The 26,419-nt window shown below is 36.2% G+C and overlaps 1 protein-coding gene across 5 annotated transcripts in view; it reads left to right on the top strand.

Annotated features, from left to right (window-relative positions):
• Positions 1-24,954, top strand: part of mia3 (MIA SH3 domain ER export factor 3) — a 30,954-nt gene extending 6,000 nt beyond the window's left edge. The window contains exons 5-28 of one of the 5 annotated variants that reach the window (XM_048207817.1): positions 1,430-1,738; positions 1,826-1,950; positions 5,795-5,926; positions 6,022-6,043; positions 7,869-7,957; positions 8,052-8,129; positions 8,220-8,330; positions 8,410-8,481; positions 10,116-10,220; positions 10,301-10,423; positions 10,564-10,663; positions 14,505-14,560; positions 14,639-14,729; positions 14,820-14,958; positions 15,126-15,288; positions 17,266-17,301; positions 17,389-17,456; positions 17,559-17,656; positions 17,849-17,962; positions 18,236-18,304; positions 19,297-19,346; positions 19,505-19,567; positions 20,898-21,141; positions 23,389-24,954. In XM_048207817.1, coding sequence (XP_048063774.1) covers positions 1,430-1,738; positions 1,826-1,950; positions 5,795-5,926; positions 6,022-6,043; positions 7,869-7,957; positions 8,052-8,129; positions 8,220-8,330; positions 8,410-8,481; positions 10,116-10,220; positions 10,301-10,423; positions 10,564-10,663; positions 14,505-14,560; positions 14,639-14,729; positions 14,820-14,958; positions 15,126-15,288; positions 17,266-17,301; positions 17,389-17,456; positions 17,559-17,656; positions 17,849-17,962; positions 18,236-18,304; positions 19,297-19,346; positions 19,505-19,567; positions 20,898-21,141; positions 23,389-23,678 — 2,747 coding nt within the window. In that variant the 3' untranslated portion in view covers positions 23,679-24,954. Of the gene's footprint in view, positions 1-1,429; positions 1,739-1,825; positions 1,951-5,794; positions 5,927-6,021; positions 6,044-7,868; positions 7,958-8,051; positions 8,130-8,219; positions 8,331-8,409; positions 8,482-10,115; positions 10,221-10,300; positions 10,424-10,563; positions 10,664-14,504; positions 14,561-14,638; positions 14,730-14,819; positions 14,959-15,125; positions 15,289-17,265; positions 17,302-17,388; positions 17,457-17,558; positions 17,657-17,848; positions 17,963-18,235; positions 18,305-19,296; positions 19,347-19,501; positions 19,568-20,897; positions 21,142-23,388 lie in introns of all 5 variants that reach the window. The other 4 variants (XM_048207816.1, XM_048207821.1, XM_048207820.1 and 1 more) reach the window with 4 other exon arrangements.
• Positions 24,955-26,419: the final 1,465 nt, after the last annotated feature.

Raw genomic sequence — 26,419 nt, 5'->3', positions numbered from 1 at the left:
TTCTCATTATAATTTTTTGTAGCCGATATGACAAACTTGCGCTGTACGTTGCACTTTTCCTTTTTGAATTGATTTCATATATATTTCAAGCACATCAAAACCGTCATTGCAAACAGTGCATCTGAAGTTTCTCATCTGAAGGAAAATTATCCATTATTTATCGGCTTTAATATATCGGCCAAATTTTCTTATCTGGCCGATGACGATAACATTAAAAATGAACATATATCGGCCGATACCGATATGGTGGCCGATATATCGTGCATCCCTATTTCTAAGACCTCTAAATGATCAACATGATCAAAACTTTGCTGAAAACCCTGTCGCACACAATCTACTACGTGCCTTTTGTCAACTGATTGATAGTTTATACTCTTTTTTTTTTTAAGCAAGTAAAAGGCCTTTTAGTATAATTGTACAAACCTTCAGCTCGTGCTTCACATGTATTTTTGCTGTGAAATCTGATTTTTATAAAGTAAACGTAAGAATAACTTTTATATTGGTAGTAATATTTCAAGATGAACACTTACTGGACTGAAGCAACTTAGGTTTACTTGATCATCCATAAATAATGTTTTAGAAAAATCATGTTTATTTGTTCATCTTTCAATCATCATTACATGTTTTTTTTTTTTTTTTAAACTACATATCTTTTAACCTAAAACTACATTGCAAAAAATGTATTAGTATTTTTGTCTTCTTTACAGTCCAAAGATATCTAAAAATTCTTAAATCAAGATGCATTTACTAGATAAGAAAAATGACATAGATATTGTCTTGTTTTCTGAAAAAAAAAAAAAAAAAAAAGTTTTTGCATATCACAAGCAAAATTATCTGCCATTGGGGTAAGAAAAATAATCTTAATAATCTAAACGAAAACAAGAGGTTTTTTCTTACCCAATTTGCAGATAATTTAGTTTGTTTTAAGCAAAAACTCACTATTTTATTTTTTTCTTTTCAGATAGCAAGACATATATTATGTAATTTTACTTGTTTATCAAGTAATCTTGATTTTAAGAAATTTTAGATATTTGGACTGGAAATAAGATAAAAATACTAAGTAAGAAAAGCATTTTTTGCAGTGTAAGCATTTAAATATCATCTTACTAAGACATATTATTGGCAGATATAGAGCAACAACAGATATTTATATAATTTTAAGTAAGTATTAAATACTGTTATGAAGATCTCATTGATTTACATTGCAAGCATCAGAATTTCATCTCATTTTTTGACCATATAAATATCAGCATCTGCACCAAATTGCATATTTGAATAAAATTGAACTGTATATTCTCACTATATCATACTATATGAGCCAAAAAAGCCTGATGTATCAAATATAACACTCAACAAAAAACACATGCAAATGTATATTATATTTTGTCTTCAATAAACTGTTCCTTAATAAAGATCTTTTTTTCCACAGAGGAGAAAGTTGACTCTGAAGAGGTGAAGGGTTTGGACAGTAACACCGAAATGATCGCTCCACCTGAAAGTCCTGAAATGCATGAGGAGCACAACGAATCTGAACTGATTCAGAATTCTGAATTGAATACGGATGAAGATTTGTCCCACAGTAAAGACGCGGGTCTTGAGGAGGACGGAGGCCATTTCAACAGAAATAAAGATGCACAAATAGCGTTCGAGGACGCTGAGGAGATTCAAAAGGGGCCTCATGCTATTTTGGAGAAACCGGTGGATATCGGCTTTCACTTTGAAATGGATCAATCTTCAGGTTTGTGAATTTTTTTGTTTATTCTATTTTTTCTCATTTCAATAATTGTTGTTGCATGTGGCTGTAACTGTTATTTTCTGTCTCCAGGTTCACTGGAGTCTGATTTCCATGACACTGAAGCAAGCAGTGATTCCTCCAGCTCCTCAACTTCAGATGAACTTTGGGGTTTGCTGCTTCCCGTCAAAGAATATCTTGGGGTGTATGGAGAAATTGTGAGTAACACAATATTTTAAGACCTTAAAGCCCAAAATATACTTTATGCAAGCACAAGAACATCAGTTGACGCAAAAGGCTTATAGCTATGCAACCTTTGTGCATTCTGAACATGTGTTTCTTTCTCAGGCATTGCATTAGTGTACATTTCTATAGTCAATGCAGTTAAAAAGAGAGTGGTTTGAATTTTGGTACACAGGAACTCATGTTGCACAAGTAGCTGGTTTGAAATCAATACCAGGATTGTTTTCTGTTGGAGTTCACTTGGTTCTGAATTTCTGAGAAGAAAACCAGCAGTTTGAGAAACATTTCTGTAATGGTTTTTGGAGTCATTTGTTGTGCCGCCGCCTTTTTGTGGTTGTTTGTTCATGTTGTTGCTGGTGTTTTGGCCTGAACTTCTATTCTTTGGTTTGAACTGCTTCTAAAACTCCTAAAATTGGTTTCATATGTAAAATATAATTGTATTGTTCCTAATTATCTTTCCTATAATTTGATTTGATTTTATGATGTTATTTGACCTAGTATTTGTATGAACCTCACAAATAGGGTATTTGTTGTTGACACATATAAAGGAATGTCTGTTCTATAAATACACCTATTTATAAGATCTGCCATGTAATCAATATCATGATTTTGTTATGAGGGAGTCACTTCTGCTTATTAAAGGGACAGTTCACCCAATTCATCATTTACTCACCCTCAAGTAGTTACAAACCTGTTTGAATTTTACGGAGCACCGCACATGACATGATAAAAAAAATTTAATCGTGCGCACGATTTATTAATTCATTCTCTCGATTTACTAAATCATGTGCACGATTTATATTTCGTTCCCTCAATTTACTAAATCATGCGCAAGATTTATATTTCGTTCCCTAGATTTACTAAAACCTGCGCACGATTTATTAATTTGTTCCTTCGATTTTCTAAAACCTGCGCACGATTTATTAATTCGTTCCCTTAATTTAGTAAAACGTGCGCACGATTTATATTTCGTTCCCTCGACTTACTAAAACGTGCGCACGATTTAATTCGTTCCCTCGATTTTCTAAAACGTGCGCACGATTTATTAATTTGTTCCCTTAATTTAGTAAAACGTGCGCACGATTTAATTCGTTCCCTCGATTTACTAAATCATGCGCACGATTTATTAATTCGTTCCCTTAATTTAGTAAAACGTGCGCACGATTTATATTTCGTTCCCTCGACTTACTAAAACGTGCGCACGATTTAATTCGTTCCCTCGATTTTCTAAAACATGTGCACGATTTATTAATTCGTTCCCTTAATTTAGTAAAACGTGCGCATGATTTATATTTCGTTCCCTCGACTTACTAAAACGTGCGCACGATTTATATTTCGTTCCCTCGATTTACTAAATCATGCGCACGATTTATATTTCATTCCCTCGATTTTCTAAAACGTGCACGATTTATTAATTCGTTCCCTTAATTTAGTAAAACGTGCGCACGATTTATATTTCGTTCCCTCGACTTACTAAAACCTGCGCACGATTTATTAATTTGTTCCTTCGATTTACTAAAACCTGTGCACGATTTAATTCGTTCCCTCGATTTTCTAAAACATGTGCACGATTTATTAATTCGTTCCCTTAATTTAGTAAAACGTGCGCACGATTTATATTTCGTTCCCTCGACTTACTAAAACGTGCGCACGATTTATATTTCGTTCCCTCGACTTACTAAAACCTGCGCACGATTTAATTTGTTCCCTCGATTTTCTAAAACGTGCGCACGATTTATTAATTCGTTCCCTTAATTTAGTAAAACGTGCGCACGATTTATATTTCGTTCCCTCGACTTACTAAAACGTGCGCACGATTTATATTTCGTTCCCTCAATTTACTAAAACGTGCGCACGATTTATATTTCGTTCCCTCGATTTACTAAAACGTGCGCACGATTTAATTTGTTCCCTCGATTTTCTAAATCATGCGCACGATTTATTAATTTGTTCCCTTAATTTAGTAAAACGTGCGCACGATTTATATTTCGTTCCCTCGACTTACTAAAACGTGCGCACGATTTATATTTCGTTCCCTCAATTTACTAAAACGTGCGCACGATTTATATTTTGTTCCCTCGATTTACTAAAACATGCGCACGATTTATATTTTGTTCCCTCGATTTACTAAAACATGCGCACGATTTATTAATTCGTTCCCTTGATTTACTAAAACATGCGCACGATTTATTAATTCGTTCCCTTGATTTACTAAAACGTGCGCACGATTTATATTTTGTTCCCTCGGTTTACTAAATCGTGCGCACAATTTATATTTCCTTCCCTCGGTTTACTAAATCGTGCCTACTATTTTTTTTTTACCTGTCCTGCATATCATGTCCAGGGCTCCGTAGAATTTCATTGTTCTGCTGAACACAAAGCAAGATATTTGGAAGAATGTCAGTAACCAAACAGATCTCGGCCCCCTTTGACTACCATAGTAGGAAAAATAATTACTATGGTAGTCAATAGGGGCCGAGATCCGTTTAGTTACTGACATTCTTCCAAATATCTTTCTTTGTGTTCAGCAGAACAATGAAATTCAAACAAGTTTGGAACAACTTGAGGGTGAATAAATGATGACAGAATTTTCATTTTTGGGTGAACTGTCCCTTTAACATTTGATGGCTAATGGTGTCGATATGAATGAAATCCAATAGGGCTCCATGCTAAACTTGTTGATAAAACTCCATACGAGACCAATATGTGTGTGAAACCCTAACTAGATTAAATTCCAAATCGTGTAAAATAATATTAATATCTTTTACAGCACTGAAGCGTCGTTTACTCAATTTGTTATTCTTTCAAAACAACCGTTAGCATCACTGCTAAATACGATCCCCACTCTCCTCTCACCCAGTGTGACCAATCAGAGCCCGCCGTCAGCATCACATGACCGCGACCGTACAGAGTGGAAACACAGCTCTGTCGTGAGAGACTCTTAACTCAGCGTTTTGAAATGTTGACGTGTTGAAAGAGATCTGTCTCTAGCCACGATTTCAAAACTTACTAACTGTATATACTTATTATCCTTCTGTATACATCATTATTCGAGTTAAATATATATTAGCGGTGAAAGACAAGCGTGTCAGAGCTCTTTTATACCAAAACAACACCGGCTTCCCGATATGAACCAACGGTCCGCCATTTATTCGGTGTTCATCGGCTTCAACCTCCGTCTCTGAGCGCTCGTTTACCCTGGAAAATTAGTTTAAACGCTTTAAAAGGATGGATTCACAGCCAAGTCTTACCTCTACACCAGCTGAGATAGAAAACACAGCCTTTTTCGTCTTCATCCTGTCCAGACTTCAGGAAGTAAGTGTTTTCACTCTCTAGACTCGATCTCTGTCTTCAGGAGTGAGATTTGTGGTTTTTAACGACTTAAACTGCTTGCAATTGATCATTCAGTGAGTATAGATAAGTATAATGTCCATCCAGTAGTAGTGTAATAATGGCATAGTGCTGTATTGTTATGCATGCAGCTCTCCTTAATTCTCTAAGTCCATTATAATCCCAAGGCAGCTAAATTAGTGCATTTAAACTGAGTTGTAAGTGCTTATTATATGCATTAGGTTGACTGGGTTTCATCAGAGGTGAAAGTCCAGTAAACCCCTAGTGTTGTGTTTCTGTTGCATGTGGCTAGTGATAAGGGTCAGACTTGGATTAGTCAATATAAGTCTAAAAGAGTGAAGAAATTGCATTCAGGGCATTCAGGCCCTTTACTAACAAAACCAAAGCTGACGCCAGCAAAAACCAAGTTGTCAAGTAATGAACTGTATCTGGAATTGATCATATTTCCTGTGTTTTTGTGTCGTCTAGCTGATCACTGCTCTTCCAGAGGAATGGCGACCGGGTCCCACTTTCCACGGAGTCCCCTGGGAGCCTGTGCTCGTCACAGCGGTTGTCGGGACCCTCACGATACTGATGTTCTTCTGGAGGACGGTGCTCGCTGTAAGACATCGCCTTGTTTACATGATGAATGTTTTCATTCTTTTGAGATTGAGTCAATCAAATCTGTGTCACTCACCTCTTCTTTTCTCCTCTAGATCAAAGGCAGAACCTATCAATGTAAGTCACTTCTCAGGATCGCCATGATTGAGATATCAGCTAAATATGTTTTATTTTATACTAGTCTCTTAAGGTTGGGTGATATGATGGCATATACATGCTATGACACTTTTATATTGTATGCTTTTATAATTTATGTTGATTTTTACTGTTTTTAGTCTTCTCAATTTGAGATTTTTACATCATGGGAATTGGTTTTTGCACTAATGTTAGATTTATTAATTTAAGACTAAGCTGATCTTTTTTTTTTTTTGTCCATCAAATAATCACATGTACTTCTAATTTATAAAATATTTAATGCACTGGATTATCTGAAAAATAGGCATTACTCTACATGGTTATATAATATGAAAACCAGCAAGATATCATTGCTGTGATATAAGGTTGCTCATGATACCACAGTATGAGGTATGGAAACTTGTTTCCGCTACTAAATAAAAAAAAATTAAAAATGTAATTGCAACTTTTTAACTCACAATTCTGACTTTTTTCCTCAGAATTGCGAGATATAAACTCACAATTGCGTCTTATAAAGTCAGAATTGCTTGATATAAAGTCAGAATTGCGTCTTATAAAGTCAGAATTGCGCGATTATAAACAATTGAGTTATAAAGTCAGAACTGCATGATATAAACTCAAAATTGCGTCTTATAAAGTCAGAATTGCATGATATAAACACAGTTGCGAGTTATAAAGTCAGAATTGCATGAAATAAACTCAAAATTGCGTCTTATAAAGTCAGAATTGTATGAAATAAACTCAAAATTGCGTCTTATAAAGTCAGAATTGCATGAAATAAACTCACAATTGCGTCTTATGAAGTCAGAATTGTGTGATATAAAGTCAGAATTGCGACTTATAAAGTCAGACTTGCGCGATTATAAACAATTGAGTTATAAAGTCAGAAATTGCGTGATATAAACACAATTGCGTCTTAAGTCAGAATTGCTTGATATAAACACAATTGTGTCTTATAAAGTCAGAATTGCATGATATAAACACAATTGCATCTTATAAAGTCAGACTTGTGTGATATAAAGTCAGAATTGCGACTTATAAAGTCAGATATAAACTCAAAATTGCATCTTATAAAGTCAGAATTGTGCAATATAAACAATTGAGTTATAAAGTCAGAAATTGTGTGATATAAACACAATTGCGTCTTATAAAGTCAGAATTGCGCGATATAAACTCGCAGTTGCGTCTTATAAAGTCAGAATTGCATGTGATAAACTCAAAATTACATCTTATAAAGTCAGAATTGCGTGATATAAACTCAAAATTGCGTGATATAAAGTCAGAATTGCGTCTTATAAAGTCAGAATTGCGTGATATAAACACAATTTCGTCTTAAAGTCAGACTTGCGTGATATAAACACAATTGCGTCTTATAAAGTCAGAATTGCGTGATATAAACACAATTGCGTCTTATAAAGTCAGAATTGCGTGATATAAACACAATTGCGTCTTATAAAGTCAGAATTGCGTGATATAAACACAATTGCATCTTATAAAGTCAGAATTGCGTGATATAAACACAATTGCGTCTTATAAAGTCAGAATTGCGAGATGTAAACTCAAAATTGTTTTATTTTATACCAGTCTCTTAGGGTTGGGTGATATGATGGCATATACATGCTGTGGCACTATATAGTGTACTTTTATCATTTATATTGATTTTACTATTTTTAGTCTTCTCAATTTGAGATTTTTACATCATGGGAATTGGTTTTTCCATAATGAGGTCAAATCACCCATTTCTACTATCTCTTAAAATATGTTCTGTACTGCTTTAATATATTTTGCATTGTATTTTATTTCACAGTAACAGAAAAGCAGCTCAGAGACAAGATCCAGCAGCTTCTCAGCGAGAAATCTGATGCTGTAAACAAGATCACAGAATTGAATGACAAAGTAAACCTCTCTCTCGACTTCTGTTGTGTTTGTTGTTTTTGGCAAAGGCTGATGAACCCGATCAGAAGTAAAGGTTTCATTTGTCTCCTCGCAGATAAAAGAACGTGAAGAGCAGCTGAAAAAATCTGAGAAATCACTGAGTTCCAGCCAACAAGAAATGAAGGGGCTGAAGGTGAATCACAGCAGCAGGATTCATCTGTTACCGTCCCGGTTTCATCACAGCGCACAGTGTTTAATCTGGTTTGTTGTTTTTACTGATTAGAATCATCAGCAGAAGCTCCAGAGTCAGTGGGAGGGGATGTCTGGGAGTATTTCACAGCTTAACCAAAAAATTGTGGACACACAGGAAGAAAATACAAATCTTAATGAAAAGGTAGGCTTTGATTTATTTTAGTTTTCTTGCCGTTTTTGTCAGATTTTTCATAACTGTTTTGTTTTTCCATCAACCAAAGATTGCCAAAATGCACCAGAGAATCGAGAAATACCAGAAAACATTGAAGAACTACGACGAGGAGCGTGCAAAGGTAATTTGTGCTGGATGAGTTGATCTTTTACTACTTTAGCTGATCTACCGGTTGAAATGAGAAACCAGTAATAAATTGTCAAGTGTCACAGTTACGCAAAACAAATAAATGTAGTGATGGGAACAGTCATTCCCTAACAAGCAGTAAAAATGACTTAAAATACATATATTATTGCCTCATTGTTATTATATTTGGCTCATATAAAGTATCAAAGCAAGTGATCATATGTTTTTATAAAACAACACTGTTAAAATACAGAATATATGTAAGTCATCTTATTATGTACATTATGTATTATAACAACTGCCTGCAGAGGGCGCAAACGGCCTGGTGTTACTGGTCTTTTAATATTTGACCACTTCCTTTACGACAGAAATGCTACGGCCACTGTAATTTCTTGAATATGAATATGTGGACATAAAAACATGCAAACTCAGAGCGAGGGTTTAAACTTTTTTTATTTTGAAATCATGAACAGTTTGCATATTTAGAAAGACATTGATGTTGGCGTAGATTTTTAAATCATTTATCTTACAAATCTGATGAAATGGCACACGTTACGTTCCCAAATGAATGTTATAAGCAACCCAAACTCACAGCATATATAAAGAGATGGAGTTTGAGATGCTCAATGCATGTAAATGATAACAGTTCATGTGAAGCATCATTTACTGGGAATGGAGCCGCTCTGAGAAATGACAGCCCTATATCCTACTAACGCTTTTTCTTTCACTGATGAACATGGAGAGCAAGAGAGAAGCAATTTAATTGAGAAAATTATTAAATGCAGGATTTCCACTGTCACTGAGTAAAATCAGTATTTTGTGATTTCCAAGCTTGGCAAAGTCATGGAAATTAATAAAATCTTGAAAAGTTGTGCAGATTTCTGTAACGGAACAAATGTTTTTTAATTATGCCTAGGTCGTAAATATTTAATCAGCTAGAAGTTGCTTTTTTTTGAGTAGTGCAATTTTGATTAAAAAAAAAAAAAAATCAAATAAATGTGAAAGGAAATTATTTTATTTGAAAATTGTAAACTGCAATGAAACAAATTTGTCAAATAATGCAAATATTAAGTTTTAAAGACCCACTTTTCAGTAGATTTTTAATCACTCTTCCAGAAATGTTTTGAATATTAAAGTCGGCATGAAACGGAGGTTCTTCCCTATTGTGATGTACTTCTGAAATGAGAACAAATGTAGGGCGGGGCTTGATATTGTGTTTATGTGGAATTGATTGGATGGTTATGGTTTGCTATTGGTTGATCTCATGTGAGTGACAGGTTGCCCCGTCCTCATCATCAGAGAAGAGATGCTGCATTATTCTGATTCAAGATTACGAGGAACATGAATTTAAAAAACAAATTGTGCACGGATAAATCATTTATAATATTAACACTGCAATATTCCATAAAAACAAGAATTATTTAGTGTTGACTTTAATTATCAACACAGTTTTGACAATTCATGATAAATTTTCACCTAAACCAGGTTTTTTTTTTTTCTCTAAAATGATCTTAACTGTTTTGTACTCATTTCACCATGCATCTGAACATTTGTATTAGTCTCCTCATGTCCTGAAGATGAAGATATTAAGTGTTCTGTGTGTTTCTGGGGTTTGTTTTGTAATAACAGGTTCATGTCCTCATGGATGAAGCTAAACTCAGAGAAGATGCTCTTAAGGCTCAGGTGATGTCCTTTGAGAAGGAAAACGGCACTTTAAAAGAGCAGAAGAAATCTGTAAGTGAGAGCTGTGAACCTGCCAAGCTTGTCCTTCCATCAATGTCGACATGACTTAAATGATATTTATTATCTGACAGCTCCTTCGTGATGCTAAAGACTGGCAGGAGAAGCACAAGAAACTGAGTGAGGAGATCAGAGTTTATCACAAATCCCAGAAAGAGCTGGAGGACTCGCTGCTGCACAAGGAAAATGAGATTGATGTGAGTGAAATTTGTTGCATATTATAAAACAGATGCTGAAGATCCCTTTAGCCATGACTGTATTTGCAATTTTTCTCCAAAATGTCACATTGTAAATGCATGACATCACATGATATTCTGTGTGTTTCTGTGGTTTGTAGGTTTTGTCCAGCTGTATTGCAGAGCTCAACCGTCTGGGAGCCGGTGATTCTGCTGAACTACAGATAGAAGATGCTAAAATGTCTAATGGAGAAGATGCTGGTGAGCGCTCTGTTTATAACTCCAGTGTTTCTTTTTCGGCTTGGTATTTTAATGTGACTTGTTATAACAAGAATATATACGGCAAGAGCTCTTTTCAGTGGCTGCATTCTTTTCCTCATGATTATTTTTGTTTTTTCTGCTGTAATGGTATGAAAAAGGACAGCATATACTGCACATTTGTGGTCTGTACTTCCGATTTAATTTACTTTAATTTGATATAAAGTCAGAATCGCGTGTGACAAAGTCAGAATTGCGTGTGATAAAATTGCAAGATATAAAGTCAGAATTGTGAGATATAAAGTCAGAGTTGCGTGTGATAGAATTGCGAGATATAAAGTCAGAATTGCGAGATATAAAGTCAGAGTTGCGTGATATAAAGTCAGAATTGAGAGATATAAAGTCAGAGTTGCGTGATATAAAGTCAGAGTTGCGGGATAAAGTCAGAATTGCGAGATATAAAGTCAGAGTTGCGAGATATAAAGTCAGAGTTGCGAGATATAAAGTCAGAGTTGCGGGATATAAAGTCAGAGTTGCGTGATATAAAGTCAGAGTTGTGGGATAAAGTCAGAATTGAGAGATATAAAGTCAGAGTTGCGGGATATAAAGTCAGAATTGAGAGATATAAAGTCAGAGTTGCGGGATATAAAGTCAGAGTTGCGGGATATAAAGTCAGAGTTGCGGGATATAAAGTCAGAGTTGCGGGATATAAAGTCAGAGTTGCGGGATATAAAGTCAGAGTTGCGGGATATAAAGTCAGAGTTGCGGGATATAAAGTCAGAGTTGCGGGATATAAAGTCAGAGTTGCGGGATATAAAGTCAGAATTGCGGGATATAAAGTCAGAATTGAGAGATATAAAGTCAGAGTTGCGGGATATAAAGTCAGAGTTGTGGGATAAAGTCAGAATTGAGAGATATAAAGTCAGAGTTGCGGGATATAAAGTCAGAATTGAGAGATATAAAGTCAGAGTTGCGGGATATAAAGTCAGAGTTGCGGGATATAAAGTCAGAGTTGCGGGATATAAAGTCAGAGTTGCGGGATATAAAGTCAGAGTTGCGGGATATAAAGTCAGAATTGCGGGATATAAAGTCAGAATTGAGAGATATAAAGTCAGAGTTGCGGGATATAAAGTCAGAATTGCGGGATATAAAGTCAGAATTGAGAGATATAAAGTCAGAGTTGCGGGATATAAAGTCAGAATTGAGAGATAAAGTCAGAGTTGCGTGATATAAAGTCAGAGTTGCGTGATATAAAGTCAGAGTTGCGTGATATAAAGTCAGAGTTGCGTGATATAAAGTCAGAGTTGCGTGATATAAAGTCAGAGTTGCGGGATATAAAGTCAGAGTTGCGGGATATAAAGTCAGAGTTGCGGGATATAAAGTCAGAGTTGCGTGATATAAAGTCAGAGTTGCGTGATATAAAGTCAGAGTTGCGTGATATAAAGTCAGAATTGCGGGATATAAAGTCAGAGTTGCGGGATATAAAGTCAGAGTTGCGGGATATAAAGTCAGAATTGCGGGATATAAAGTCAGAATTGAGAGATATAAAGTCAGAGTTGCGTGATATAAAGTCAGAGTTGTGGGATAAAGTCAGAATTGAGAGATAAAGTCAGAGTTGCGTGATATAAAGTCAGAGTTGCGTGATATAAAGTCAGAGTTGCGTGATATAAAGTCAGAGTTGCGGGATATAAAGTCAGAATTGCGGGATATAAAGTCAGAGTTGCGGGATATAAAGTCAGAGTTGCGGGATATAAAGTCAGAGTTGCGGGATATAAAGTCAGAATTGCGGGATATAAAGTCAGAATTGAGAGATATAAAGTCAGAGTTGCGTGATATAAAGTCAGAGTTGTGGGATAAAGTCAGAATTGAGAGATATAAAGTCAGAGTTGCGGGATATAAAGTCAGAATTGCGGGATATAAAGTCAGAATTGAGAGATATAAAGTCAGAGTTGCGGGATATAAAGTCAGAATTGCGGGATATAAAGTCAGAATTGAGAGATATAAAGTCAGAGTTGCGGGATATAAAGTCAGAATTGAGAGATAAAGTCAGAGTTGCGTGATATAAAGTCAGAGTTGCGTGATATAAAGTCAGAGTTGCGTGATATAAAGTCAGAGTTGCGTGATATAAAGTCAGAGTTGCGTGATATAAAGTCAGAGTTGCGTGATATAAAGTCAGAGTTGCGGGATATAAAGTCAGAGTTGCGGGATATAAAGTCAGAGTTGCGTGATATAAAGTCAGAGTTGCGTGATATAAAGTCAGAGTTGCGGGATATAAAGTCAGAGTTGCGGGATATAAAGTCAGAATTGCGGGATATAAAGTCAGAATTGAGAGATATAAAGTCAGAGTTGCGTGATATAAAGTCAGAGTTGTGGGATAAAGTCAGAATTGAGAGATATAAAGTCAGAGTTGCGGGATATAAAGTCAGAATTGCGGGATATAAAGTCAGAATTGAGAGATATAAAGTCAGAGTTGCGGGATATAAAGTCAGAATTGCGGGATATAAAGTCAGAATTGAGAGATATAAAGTCAGAGTTGCGGGATATAAAGTCAGAATTGAGAGATAAAGTCAGAGTTGCGTGATATAAAGTCAGAGTTGCGTGATATAAAGTCAGAGTTGCGTGATATAAAGTCAGAGTTGCGTGATATAAAGTCAGAGTTGCGTGATATAAAGTCAGAGTTGCGTGATATAAAGTCAGAGTTGCGTGATATAAAGTCAGAGTTGCGGGATATAAAGTCAGAGTTGCGGGATATAAAGTCAGAGTTGCGTGATATAAAGTCAGAGTTGCGTGATATAAAGTCAGAGTTGCGTGATATAAAGTCAGAGTTGCGGGATATAAAGTCAGAATTGCGGGATATAAAGTCAGAATTGAGAGATATAAAGTCAGAGTTGCGTGATATAAAGTCAGAGTTGTGGGATAAAGTCAGAATTGAGAGATATAAAGTCAGAGTTGCGTGATATAAAGTCAGAGTTGCGTGATATAAAGTCAGAGTTGCGAGATATAAAGTCAGAGTTGCGAGATATAAAGTCAGAGTTGCGAGATATAAAGTCAGAGTTGCGAGATATAAAGTCAGAGTTGCGAGATATAAAGTCGGAGTTGCGAGATATAAAGTCGGAGTTGCGAGATATAAAGTCAGAATTGAGAGATATAAAGTCAGAGTTGCGTGATATAAAGTCAGAGTTGTGGGATAAAGTCAGAATTGAGAGATATAAAGTCAGAGTTGCGGGATACAAAGTCAGAATTGAGAGATACAAAGTCAGAATTGCGGGATATAAAGTCAGAGTTGCGAGACATAAAGTCAGAATTGCGGGATATAAAGTCAGAATTGCGGGATATAAAGTCAGAATTGCGGGATATAAAGTCAGAATTGCGGGATATAAAGTCAGAATGAGGCGCTACAGCAATCTGTTACGACACATTAAAGATCCACAAAACGGTTTTTATTGTTTGAATTTCTTAAAAAAAAAAATACACCATTTGAAAGCTGGGACTTTGTTTAATATCATAAATAACCTGCTCGGTCTTGTCTGTTGACATGTTGTCAGTGTCCTCTTTGCTCCGCGATGTATTTTTTCACTGCGTGTGGCGTGACAGCGCCATGGCTTGTCAGACAAAGCAACAGTAACTAAGAGGTTCTTTGCGAAGGGTCAATTAAATTACAGCCTTTGCTATTTAATAATCACAATAAACCACATCACGATTTCATTCTACATACAGTTATCAAACGTGGGTCTCTTATCTCATTGCTGCTGTTTTATACAAGCAATAAGCCATTTGAGGTCACTGGAGATGGTTAGATGAAACATTCTCCTCTATGCTGACATCAACGTCTGTTTTCTTTCAGAGAAGAAGATGGACACCACGAGAGTGCGGATCAAACAGATGATGGACGTCTCCAGGGTACGTCTGCTCCGGGCAGATTCTTTTGGAGAATAATTTAACACTCCTCTTATTTCTAATGCTGTTTCTGTTTCACAGATTAAAGCAACTCTCAGTATTGTTGAAGACGAGAGAAATCGCTACATGGAAAATCTCCTCGCCGAACAGAAATCCAGACAGGAGCTGGAGGGTATGAAGACTGTGGTTGTGTATTTGAACACCTTCCAGTTTGCTTTCCACATCTTCATTTAATCGTGTACTTCTTTTTTTTTTAATCTAGAGCAATATCAGAAGGTCATGCACGACCAGATGAATCTGAACAATGAGAAAACGCATCTGGAGAACCAGTTCAAGAACCTGCAGCAGAGACTAGAAATCACCACTGAACTCTACCAGCAGAAAGAAAACGCCCTGCAACAGTGAGATCACACACATTACTCGCACTGCACACGGATCAAATGTGTGCTTTCCATGTCAACAAAGCCAACGTCCTTTATTCATTTGAATAGCAGTAGTAAAAAAGTGGTTTGGCTATGAACTCACCACTCCTGTATTTCCTCACTTAATGAACTTCCTTTGTGCTCAGGAAATTGACTCAGGAGGAGCTGGAGAGACGTGAGAAGGAGACGAAGCTGACGGAGGTGGACAGTAAAGCTCTGCGGTCGGAAGAGGAGCTGAGAGCGCTTAAACAGAAGATCAAGGACATCGAGGAGGAGATGCAGCAGAACGAGCGCTCGCTGAAGTCTGAGGTGAGAAACTCTGAGCCTGTTTACTGTACAACATCAGTCTGACACTTCATAGGCCCGTTCCCAAATGGCACACTTCATAGCACTTTCGGTCTTGTGGACTTACAATGCCCGTGTCCGCTAAGTCCACGAGACCGTAGGGTGTCCCGTTTGTTAATTTAGGTCTCGGAAGGTTGCTTTGCAGTCTATATGTGCCCTCGATGTGCTGAGCAGAAATCTTCCTGACAGTCAAAGTGCCGTTACGTTACAAAAGTGCGGACTTGTAGGAAGACTGCGAGTGTTTAGGGTGCCATTTGGGACAGGGCTGTAGTCTCATTTAGTGGCCTATAAGTGTCAAAACCAGTGTTATTTTAGTTTTATTCACTTTTTGAATTAACTAAAAATATAAAAATAAAAGCTTTCATGATAATTTTAGTAATTTCATTATGTGCTTTTTAAATATACAGTACAGTCCAAAAGTTTGGAACCACTAAGATTTTTAATGTTTTTACAAGAAGTTTCGTCTGCTCACCAAGGCTACATTTATTTAATTAAAAATACAGTAAAAAAAAACAGTAATATTGTGAAATATTATTACAATTTAAAATAACTGTTTTCTATTTGAATATATTTCACAAAGTAATTTATTCCTGTGATGCAAAGCTGAATTTTCAGCATCATTACTCCAGTCTTCAGTGTCACATGATCCTTCAGAAATCATTCTAATATGCTGATCTGCTGCTCAAGAAACATTTAATGTGTACAATTGTACAAAATATTTGTGTACAATATTTTTTTTCAGTATTATTTGATAAATAGAAAGTTCAAAAGAACATTGTTTATCTGAAATCTAATCTTTTGTAACATTATAAATGTCTTTACTGCCACTTTTGATTGATTTAATGCATCCTTGCTGAATAAAAGTATTCATTTCTTTCATTTCTTTTCAAAAAAATAAAAATAAAAATTCTTACTGACCCCAAACTTTTGAACGGTAGTGTATAATGCTACAGAAGCTTTGTATTTCAGATAAATGCTGTTCTTTTGAACTTTCTATTCATCAAGGAATCCTGAAAAAAAAAAAAAGTACACAACTGTTTTCAACATTGAAAATAATCATAAATGTTTATTGAGCAGCAGATCAGCATATTAGAATGATTTCTGAAGGATCATGTGACACTGAAGACTGGAGTAATGATGCTGAAAATTCAGCTTTGCATCACAGGAATAAATTACTTTGTCAAATATATTTAAATAGTACACAGTTATTTTAAATTGTAATAATATTTCACAATATTACTGTTTTTTTACTGTATTTTTAATTAAATAAACGTAGCCTTGGTGAGCAGACGAAACTTCTTTTAAAAACATTAAAAATCTTAGTGGTTCCAAACTTTTGGACTGTACTGTATATATTTTGGTTGAATTTATTTTTAGTGTAGTTTTTATTTATTTCAAGTTAATAATTTTAGTGCTTCAACTTTATTGCCAAGGCAACAGTTTTTCAACGAATATTTATATTTTATTTTATTTCAGATTTAACAGAATTTTTTTTTTAAAATAGTTTTAGTTTTAGCTAACCCTGGTCAGAAGCAGCACCAGGACTTTTATTTTGACAATGCAGTGCCTGTATTATAAGTAATAGAGAGTCAAATGCAATAATACTTTCTCATATACCGTCGGCATTCAGCAAATACGCATTTATATAATTTAAACAAGTTTTTGAACATCTAATAAACATTTTTATCAAGTTTATTTTTTGCATATTTACAGTTTCCAATTAATTATTTTGAATTTATTAAATATGTAAAATTATTTTTATTGTAGCAATTATTTGCATGTGCTATTCACTATTTTTAAATTAAATGAAACCGTGTGATATCACATATAGCCTATTGGCTTAATATCCGCCACCCGGCTCTATAAGATCAAGAGCCATCAAAAAAATCCATATCGGTTGATCAATAATTCATTCTTATCGCCCTGCCGTCTTTCCTATAGGTGGCAGTCCAGGAAAAGAAAGCCCATGAGAACTGGGTGAGTATCATGTTTTGTTAGTCTCTGTAATGAAAACTGATATACTTAGTGATATATTAATCATGTCTACTTGTTGATCTTCATTAGTTGAAAGCGCGCGCCTCAGAACGAGCTCTGGTGGAGGAAAGAAGAGAGTTGGCCAACCTTCGTCAGAAGTAAATATTCATCAAATCATACTGTTCAAATGCAGTTTCTCAACAACATTGCTGTTATTTTTATGGTTGTTTCTGAACTCTGATGTTTGTGCATTTATAAAGGCTTGTGGAGTACAGAGATAAAATCTCAGACATGGAGCAAAGTCTGTTCAAACTCAACTCCGGACCCCCGGATCGCCACATGCCGCCACAGCGAAGAGGTGAGTAGCTGTCATCCTCTAAATCACCTTTCACAAGGTCTTTAAAGCACAACCAACCCACAGAACGGCTGCTGTTGCTGTCCACATGCTGTCTAAAAGGCTTTTGTTAGTGTATAATGTGGTGTTTTGCGAAGTGTTACTTCCTCTTATGTGGCAGGTTTTTTTCTGATTCTCATGGTTTGGTCTGAACAGGTGATTCGTACGGGCCTTCTCCTGTGAGTGGGGGGGCTCCATCTCCTCCTCTAATGATAGAGGGTCCCGGACGCCCCCCCTCTGCACCTGTAGGGCGACGGGGTGAACCGTTCGGTGAGTCGGTGCTGCTCCCTTTCGCCAATCCTGACTCCAACTTTATCCTCCTCCTTTCATTTTTCTAGCTTTCCTGTGTTTGAGTCACTCTACGTTTTTAGGTCACCTGTCATTTCCCCCCTCAGTTTCTCTCCTCAAAGCATTTCCTTCTGTCTTTGTCGTTGTTGTCATTTGAAAACACTCCTGATGTGTTCGCTCCTGAGCTCCAGATGTTTAGGCCTCAGGCTGAAATGATTGATAACAGCTCCTGATATCGCTTGTGATCTGTTCCAGGTCCACGACCCCCATCTGACCCTCACGGACGCTTCTCAGACCTTGGACACCCGCTGCCATCCCGACCAGGTGCTTTTTCATTCAACCTGTTACAAACCAGCAATGAAGGCTGCATTTATTTGATAAAAAAAAAACAGTAATATTGTGAAATAATTGTATGCCCCTTTTTATAAAATGTAAAATAAGTCTCAGTTGTCACAGCATGTTAAAATTGCCACTTTTTGGGGGTGAGCAAAAACACACAGTTTTTGTGTGTGTCCCTTTAAATGCAAATGAACTGCTGCTCCCGCCCCCTTTTAAGAAGAGGGCGGAGCTTCAGGAGCTCACGCTCCGGCATACTGCTGTAGGACAGATTGAAAGAACATTAGCAAAAACAAAACAGGACAATCTCACGCACTGAAAATGTCAGAAACTGTCAGTAGCGCTAGCGGTGTTCAGCCTTATATGTTCAAACCGGAGTCGTTGAAAAGACCCTAGTTTGTGAAATAGTCTGGCGCAAAATTATTGGCGCAAACATATATGACTTTACCGATTTTCTTCGTGACATTTCTTTCGAAAATGAAATTTAGTGAATTTTCAGCATCATTACGCCAGTTTACTGTGTCACATGATCTTTCAGAAATCATTCTAATATGCTGATTTGCTGCTCAAGAAACATTTCTGATTTTTATCAATGATGAAAACAGTCTATATTTGTGAAATATATTTTATTTTCAGGTTTCTATGATGAATAGAAAGTTCAAAAGAACAGCATTTATTTGAAATAGTAATGTTTTATAACATTATTAATGTCTTTACTGTCACTTTTGATCAGTTTAATGCATCCTCGCTGAAAAATGTATTAATTTCATCATCAAAAAAATCTTTTAAATAGTAGTGCACCGTTTTTTACACTCATTATCCGTTTATTACATTAACATTTAAATACTCCATATACATAATTTATTGAATTTTAAATCTAATACTGTAAATAGTATAAATATTTTAACATTTTGGATTTTTTTTTATTTGCATTGGAGTTTTGAGTCACATGTTTAACTGTCTGTCATTTTGTCTTTCAGAAATGTTTCCTCCGATGACATCATCTCCATGTGCACACGACGGGCCAATGGTAAGGATCACAGTTGTCATGTTTTTCAGTTTATAATTTGATGTACAGTGTTCACATGTGAGCAAGTAGATCTCCAGTAAATGTCTATGAGAAACAGTCATGCATATCTAGATGTTGTTCTCCATTAAACCGCGGTGGGTGTGTTTGCTTTAAAGCAGACCGCTCCAGTCACAGAGACGGCCGAGGCCTCAGAGCAGGTCTCGTCTGAGCCCGTAGAGCCCGTGAGTACAGCGGCTGGGTGCTGGGATGGAAGGGATGGGTTTGTGCACAGTGGCAGGTTGCTGATAACACATTTGGTTGTGGCTCGTGGCTTTTGTCAGCTGTTTTTGGGTCTTCGGAACCTGATTAAACAAGTTTTGTTCATCAAGATGGGTTTCTTTTCACTTTCTAATCACTGTGTGGGTCTTGTGCTCAGAATGTTATGGTATGTTTAACAAAACTCATGTTCGTGAGTGGTTCTAGCATGTTGTAGGCCTGAAACATACTCTACGCAAGTATGCATGCTAACGATTTCTAACTAAACTAAATTAAATCTTGTCTAACTAACGAAACTAAAACCAGATAAAAAAAAACATTTTAGTTTCTTGAAATAATAAACGTTTAAAATCAAATTATTCATTGACAATAGCTTTGGCCCAATAGTATGCAGGATAGAGCAAAGGAAATAGAAAGAAAACACAAAAAAACATGTTGAGATTGTTAAATAAAAGATTCAACAGAGAAATGGGTCCAAATTAGACTAATTTAGTAATACACAATAAGAAAACAATGTGTGTCAGGTTTATTTATTTACACATTCAAATTTCCAACATTTTTGTAGGCTGAAATTTACAGTATTTCACCAATATTCCACCAAAATAAAAGCTCAAGGGTTTTAAAAATTGAAGAAATTAAGAGATAAATATTACTATTAGAACTGCTATAGTAGTGTAAAATAATTATTATAATTAACAAATATTCATTTTTATTATTTTACTGTACAGTTGTAATTTTAAGAAGCTAATGTTTAGTTTTTTGTTTTATTAAAGTTAGACTAATAATCAGCATTTAATATTAATTAAGCTCTAGGCTTTAAATTTAAGGTTTAGGGTTTGTTTGAAAGTGACGAATTTAAGACAATTATTAGTTTTTAACTTGTAGAATAAAATTATCAAATTAAATGTAATTTACAACAGTAATATGTTTGTCATCATATAATTAGTTGGCTTAACACTTACCATTATAATATTTGTTATATTAATAATGATTTTAATTAATTAGAACTGGTATAATATTATTATTATTATTATTAAATTTGATTGGGTTCCTAAAACACCAGTATAGCTAATAAACATCAGAGATCCATGAACATGCTGATGTGTCATTAAATTATTAAAGAAATAACTTAAAATCTTCAAGTAAATATTTTGTGTTTGCTGTTGCGTTCTTGTATGAAGTATGTTTCTGGTCTTACAATGGTTCACTGACATCTGCTTGGGTCAGTTAACAGGAATCCACCGTTAAATCTCCCCAGTAATCATTTTTCCATAACCTGTTGTTCTTCTCTTCCAGCTCTCCAAGTCTCAGAGTCAGGGATCCTTCCTTCCTTCTCCCATCCGGGATTCTCCAGTTCCGCCTCCCAAGTCTTACGGACCCCCAATCATGCCACCCAATGGGCCGCCGCCAATGATGATCCGACCGCCCAATGGCCACCCTCCCATGATGCCCCCTGAGCCTCGCTTCAGACCGCCACACATGGATTCTTACGGCCCTCCTCCTCCGATTGGCCCGTTTGGACATGTACCACCCCCTTTTGGTAAGTTATCCAACACTTATGGACCGTATCTTTCAAACATACCTTCTGATGTTCATCCATATTTATTTGGTGCTATAACTAGTAGTAAAGAGGAAGAGATGATTGGTTCACAAGCCGAGCTACAGCGCCACAAAAACACATTTATTTTATTTATTGAAGTTAAAAATTACAGAATTTGAAAGCTAAGACATGGTTTCATATCAAAAGTAATTTTATTGTGATTGCGGGCGAGTCATAAATGGGAAAATCACATTTATCTTTATTTTTTTATTCCATGGTGGAAACATGCAATCAGGCATCAACTGAAAACAGCATAGACTAAAAAATCTGTTTATCAAAATGAAGATTGATTAAAAACAGTTATTTTTCCACATAGTTTATTATTCACTTTATGGCACGGAATAGATTCAAAACGCGGCAACAGAGAAGTGCTAATAGCCTTAGTCAGGTTAGACACCATATTGAATTTATCGCAGATCAAAACGATTGTGTGAGGGATAAATGTCTTCACAGCGGCACAACTAGGGTTGTAAAGGTACCAAAATTTCAGCCATCAGTACCAATACCAGTAAAATTTTGTGGTTTTCGGTATCAGTTTTGAACATTTTTTTTGTGTCATGTTTTTCATTAACGAAATTAACACTTTAATCACTAAGGCTGTCAATCTCTAAAGTCCAAGCTTGCTAAATTGTGCACTCTCGCAAAAAAATAAATGAATCTGTCCAATGAATCTCTTCAGTGCTTCCCACAGGTTTGAAATATACTTGCAGTGGTAGCCGGGTGAAAAATCCTCCTATTACCCACGGCACAAAAATGGTCTACTACATGTGACAAACAAATAATGTGTGATTTTTAACAGTATTTTTATTTATTGAAGTTAATTTTAATTAAATAACATATACATTTAATTACATACCAACATTATGCATTATTATGCATTGTAAATTATGCAAAATTACAGCATTTAAATGGTTCACATTTTCCTATGTTCTCCTTGTTGTCATATAGTGTCTCTCTCAGTGAATGGGACACAGATTTTACTAGTAAAATTTATATAATGAATAATATATGTGTGAAATAAAGTTCTTAGTCTGTGGGGGAGACTACAATAATTTACTATGAATTAAATGGAAATCAAATTAAATACAATTTATTGTGTAACCAAAATACCAATAATGCCCAAAAGAAAAAGAAAAAACTTAGCGTGACTTTTAATTATAAACAAGCCCGAAATACACAGGTACTCTTATTTTGAAATGTCTGTACTATTGCAGGCTGATCTTACAATCGTCTAAAATATTTTATATAAAGGCCATGAAGTAGACATTGTAATAATTCATCAACTTGAGTTCATTAGCAATCGCTTGGCATAAATCTGTGCTTTTCATTGATTGAGACTCACTTTGAAGCAGACTGAAGCGCCCCCTTGTGACTTTGCAAAATGCAACGCCCGTTTGAATGTTAGCGGGAGTAAAGAGTTCTGACGCACACATAACGAGCAGGTATGAAACGACTAGTTAATTGATCGCGGATGGTTTCATTATCTTGCGCGGATATAAAAATATAAGAGGATATAAATAATAAAAGCAAAAATGTGTCTCCGAATATACTTGGGCGGCCGTTATTATACGTGGGCGGCCCGCCCAAGTAAAGTCTATGTGTGGGAAGCACTGCTCTTATTTACATCTTGTTTACACTTTGTTGGAAAGGATTCGTGTTGAACAAAACAAAACCTTGTGCGTTTTCAGCAGTGTTAAGTGGATTTTGACCAACTTGCTGACTGGCAAACATCTGATTGGCCATTGCGTTCACACACTCAACAGATATGACTGTGATTGACTACATTGCTCAACGCTTGTAAAAACACTGTAAACAGAAACCTTTGACGCTCAGAGCGAGCTCAAACAAACACGGATGAGTTTATAGTACCACCTGGTATTTTTTGACAACTTTTAAAACTGCTTATGGAGCTTTAGGAAACATGTTTCTTCATCTGAACAATTGGTATGATGTTAAACAACAGTACAATCCATTAAATGCACTGTTCTATGTCTCACAGCCTAGTCAATATTCCTGTCAAAAACCAAAAATGGCGCTATTAAACCTTATCGTTCCTCCCAAAATTGTTTAATAACGTCTATTAAACATCATTTTTCCTCCAAAATGGTTTTTAAATTAAGTTTCGGACAAATATTCTTTTTCATTGCATCACTAACTGAAACTTTACGTTGCATTTTGTTTCATCAGCACGAGGCCCACCGCTGGGACCACTGCCTCCACCACCACTCGGACAGCGCGACATCCCGCCCGAATTTTTCGGACCTCGCGGGCTTCCCCCTCGTTCCTTCCCTCCCGGGCCTCTGCCGCCCCCTGGAGCAATGATTCCACCTCCATACGCCGCACGCGGTTTCCCGGGACCCCCTCCGCTGATGGCTCAGAGCTCCAGAGACGGTGACGGGAACGTCGCACCAGCTAACGTCCCGCCAACGGACGGCTCCCATCAGAACGCGGGCGGCTCCACAATGGCTGAGCCTTGAGAGAACAAGCCGTTTTGTTCACTTGACTTTGTTCGGTCCTGATTCTTTTCGATATTTAAACATCAAAATGCCACATCTGGTCTGGGTGGGAAGATAAACTCAAGTTTGATTTGTGCTTAATTTTGTTTCAATAACACATTTGTGACAGAAATTATGAGGGTTTTGATTTTATACATTAGCAAACCTTTCCTATGGAAATAGTTTGATTTAATATACGTTTAATTTTCTTTTTCCGGTGGTTGTCATGTGGTTAAAATATAATCTCTACCACTCGCCCAGTGCTGATGCATTTTGGGATATCAAATATTTAGGCAAGTGAGACAAACCCGTCGTGAAGCCATTTCCTCATGCCTTTAATGTGAGAGGACTCTGAATTTTTATGCCTTTTCACCATTTTTGAATGCACATTTTCCTGTTGGGTCGCTTTTAGTCATGATTCGCCAGCTCACCTCTTTGTTTTAACGTTGATTTCGTCGTGCGTCTGCTCTTTTGATTTCTTTTCCTAGCGGAAAGGTACATATGATGTCATATTGACAAAGTATTTATACATTTCTTTCAGCTGCGTATACAATAAAATATTCTCATAAATCAGACGTCCCTATTGTAACACATGAGCTCAATGGAAACCTCTGAGTTTTCATACAGCCAAATGTATTAATCAGTGTTGGACTATAATGTTTGTTTAGAGACCATCATCTCACGGGAATCGAAACACAAGCAGAATGAATTTGTGTGTAACAAAAGGACTGAATTATTCTTATGTAAATTGCTGCATTGAATTCACTGTGAACATTTACATAAGAATGATTTTATGAATGATGTAAAAACATTTCTCATTCAGTTCACACAGGATTGATTTTACGAGCAACCGATTCACTGAATTGCAATAATTTACATAATGTTTTTATGAACCATTTACTTTCATCTTGTTTAATTCACCGAATGGTTTTACACATGAAGTGCACAGAAAATCATTCTGTCGTGTTTCTTGAACGAGGCCCGTGAATGATGTTCTCTGGGTTTTTGATGCAATGCTCTTGGAAACAAAAATACTCCAGTCCTCAAAATCCATAACTTTTTTTCTTTTTTTGTGGCATATACTGTTTTGTTGATATTAGAGTAAATTATTTTAGTAAGTGTGTTGAGAGGATGCATCTTGTGCGCAGTAAGAGTGTCTGCATCATGTGTTGAAATCTTAGAGAGAAACGGTTTTAAAAAATAAGTGGCATTGATTTTGTGGGAATGAATGATTTGAATAAAGCTGCTTTTTCCTGTAGCTTTGTTTGTTTACTGGCAAATCCAGCATTTTTGTGTCATGCATCTTTCAAACTCCCTGAGGAGTGGTGGACTAATTAATCCAGGACATTAAAAGTAAGGAATTAATCATGTAAGCATTTGCCTCAAAGAGTATTTAGACACTTAAAAATATCTGAATGTCATTGTTTTAGATGCAAATGGCCTAAAATGAACACTTCCCAAATGCAGGTGAAAATTGGTGTTGGCAAGTATATTAAATGTCAATCTGTTAATATTTTTATGAATTCTAGCAATGCAATGTTGTGAGAACATGAACGTGAACAAACATAACGGCGCTCAAGCCAATTGATGGGCCAATGCTGCATCATCACAAAAGTTTTAGCTTTGCCAAGTGAAATATTCAAGCGCAAGAAGACGCAAAAGGGAACTCAATTTGTTACTCACAAGCCCAGAAATCCGCGAGCGAATACTGAATTGAACCAAAGACTATAGAATAACACAAGACATGTCACTCGTATTGTTTTGAATGGGAGAAAGTGTAATGCGCAATATGGCGGAATAAGTCCCGCCTTCTAAATAAGAGCCAATCGCCGACTGGTAAAGTCATCGCGTCACTGCAGCGGCCGAAGCACTGGTTTCTATAGAAACAGTAAGACGCGCGCCACCGAAATGAGGCACAAGAGACGCGCATGCGCATTAGCTTGATCCAGCCTGAAAAATAGTTTTTTGTCATGATTCGAGAGTTTGGAAAAAACATTTATGAGACAGTTGTTGTCAGATTTCATTGGCGATTTCAAATATGAAATTTAATCGTAAGGTTGGCTAACAGTTTTGGAGAATTTTCTGTTTCCCCATTCAAAGAGATAGGAGCTGCATGATGCCCAGGATGCCCGAGAGGCGTTTCAAAGATGGCCGCCGAGTGAAATGACTTGTCTTAAAGGGACTTTGATTGAACTCTTCTTGCACTTAAAAATGCCTGTAAAGGCGAGTATCCTCATAAACACAGTTATGTCTTAAGAAACAAAACGCATGTATTATCAGTATATTGGATCCGTGCATTAGCTCTTAAAGTGACAGCAGCCTAATATATTCCTGCTGCCGTCTGTCATCATTAATGTTAATCAAACAGCAAAAAATCTAAAACTGAATAGTGGATTGTTGCTTTTTGACCTGCTCTCTTGATTGCCTAAGACGAATTTCTCCTAAGGGAGATAAACAGGATATTAATAATAACAAAAGACAAATAAAAATCGCTCACTGCTCTTGACTGAATGACTTCAACAGGATTAATCTGTTTAATTTAAACAGTGAATACTGTTATTTTACATTTTATTCCTTCTAAAATGTTGGTGCCATTGGCAAAAAGCTAGTTTTAGGCCCTGGATACAAAATATCAAGATATCTATTTTAAGAAACATGCACAAGTTTAAAGTAATTGAGTTTGCATGGTTTGAAATGCTAAAATGGTAGATGTGGAGTTGCAA

The sequence above is a fragment of the Megalobrama amblycephala genome, linkage group LG11, assembly GCF_018812025.1.
Source record: "Megalobrama amblycephala isolate DHTTF-2021 linkage group LG11, ASM1881202v1, whole genome shotgun sequence".
NCBI classification, from domain to species: domain Eukaryota; kingdom Metazoa; phylum Chordata; class Actinopteri; order Cypriniformes; family Xenocyprididae; genus Megalobrama; species Megalobrama amblycephala.
This window is presented reverse-complemented; position numbering and strand designations above follow the sequence as displayed.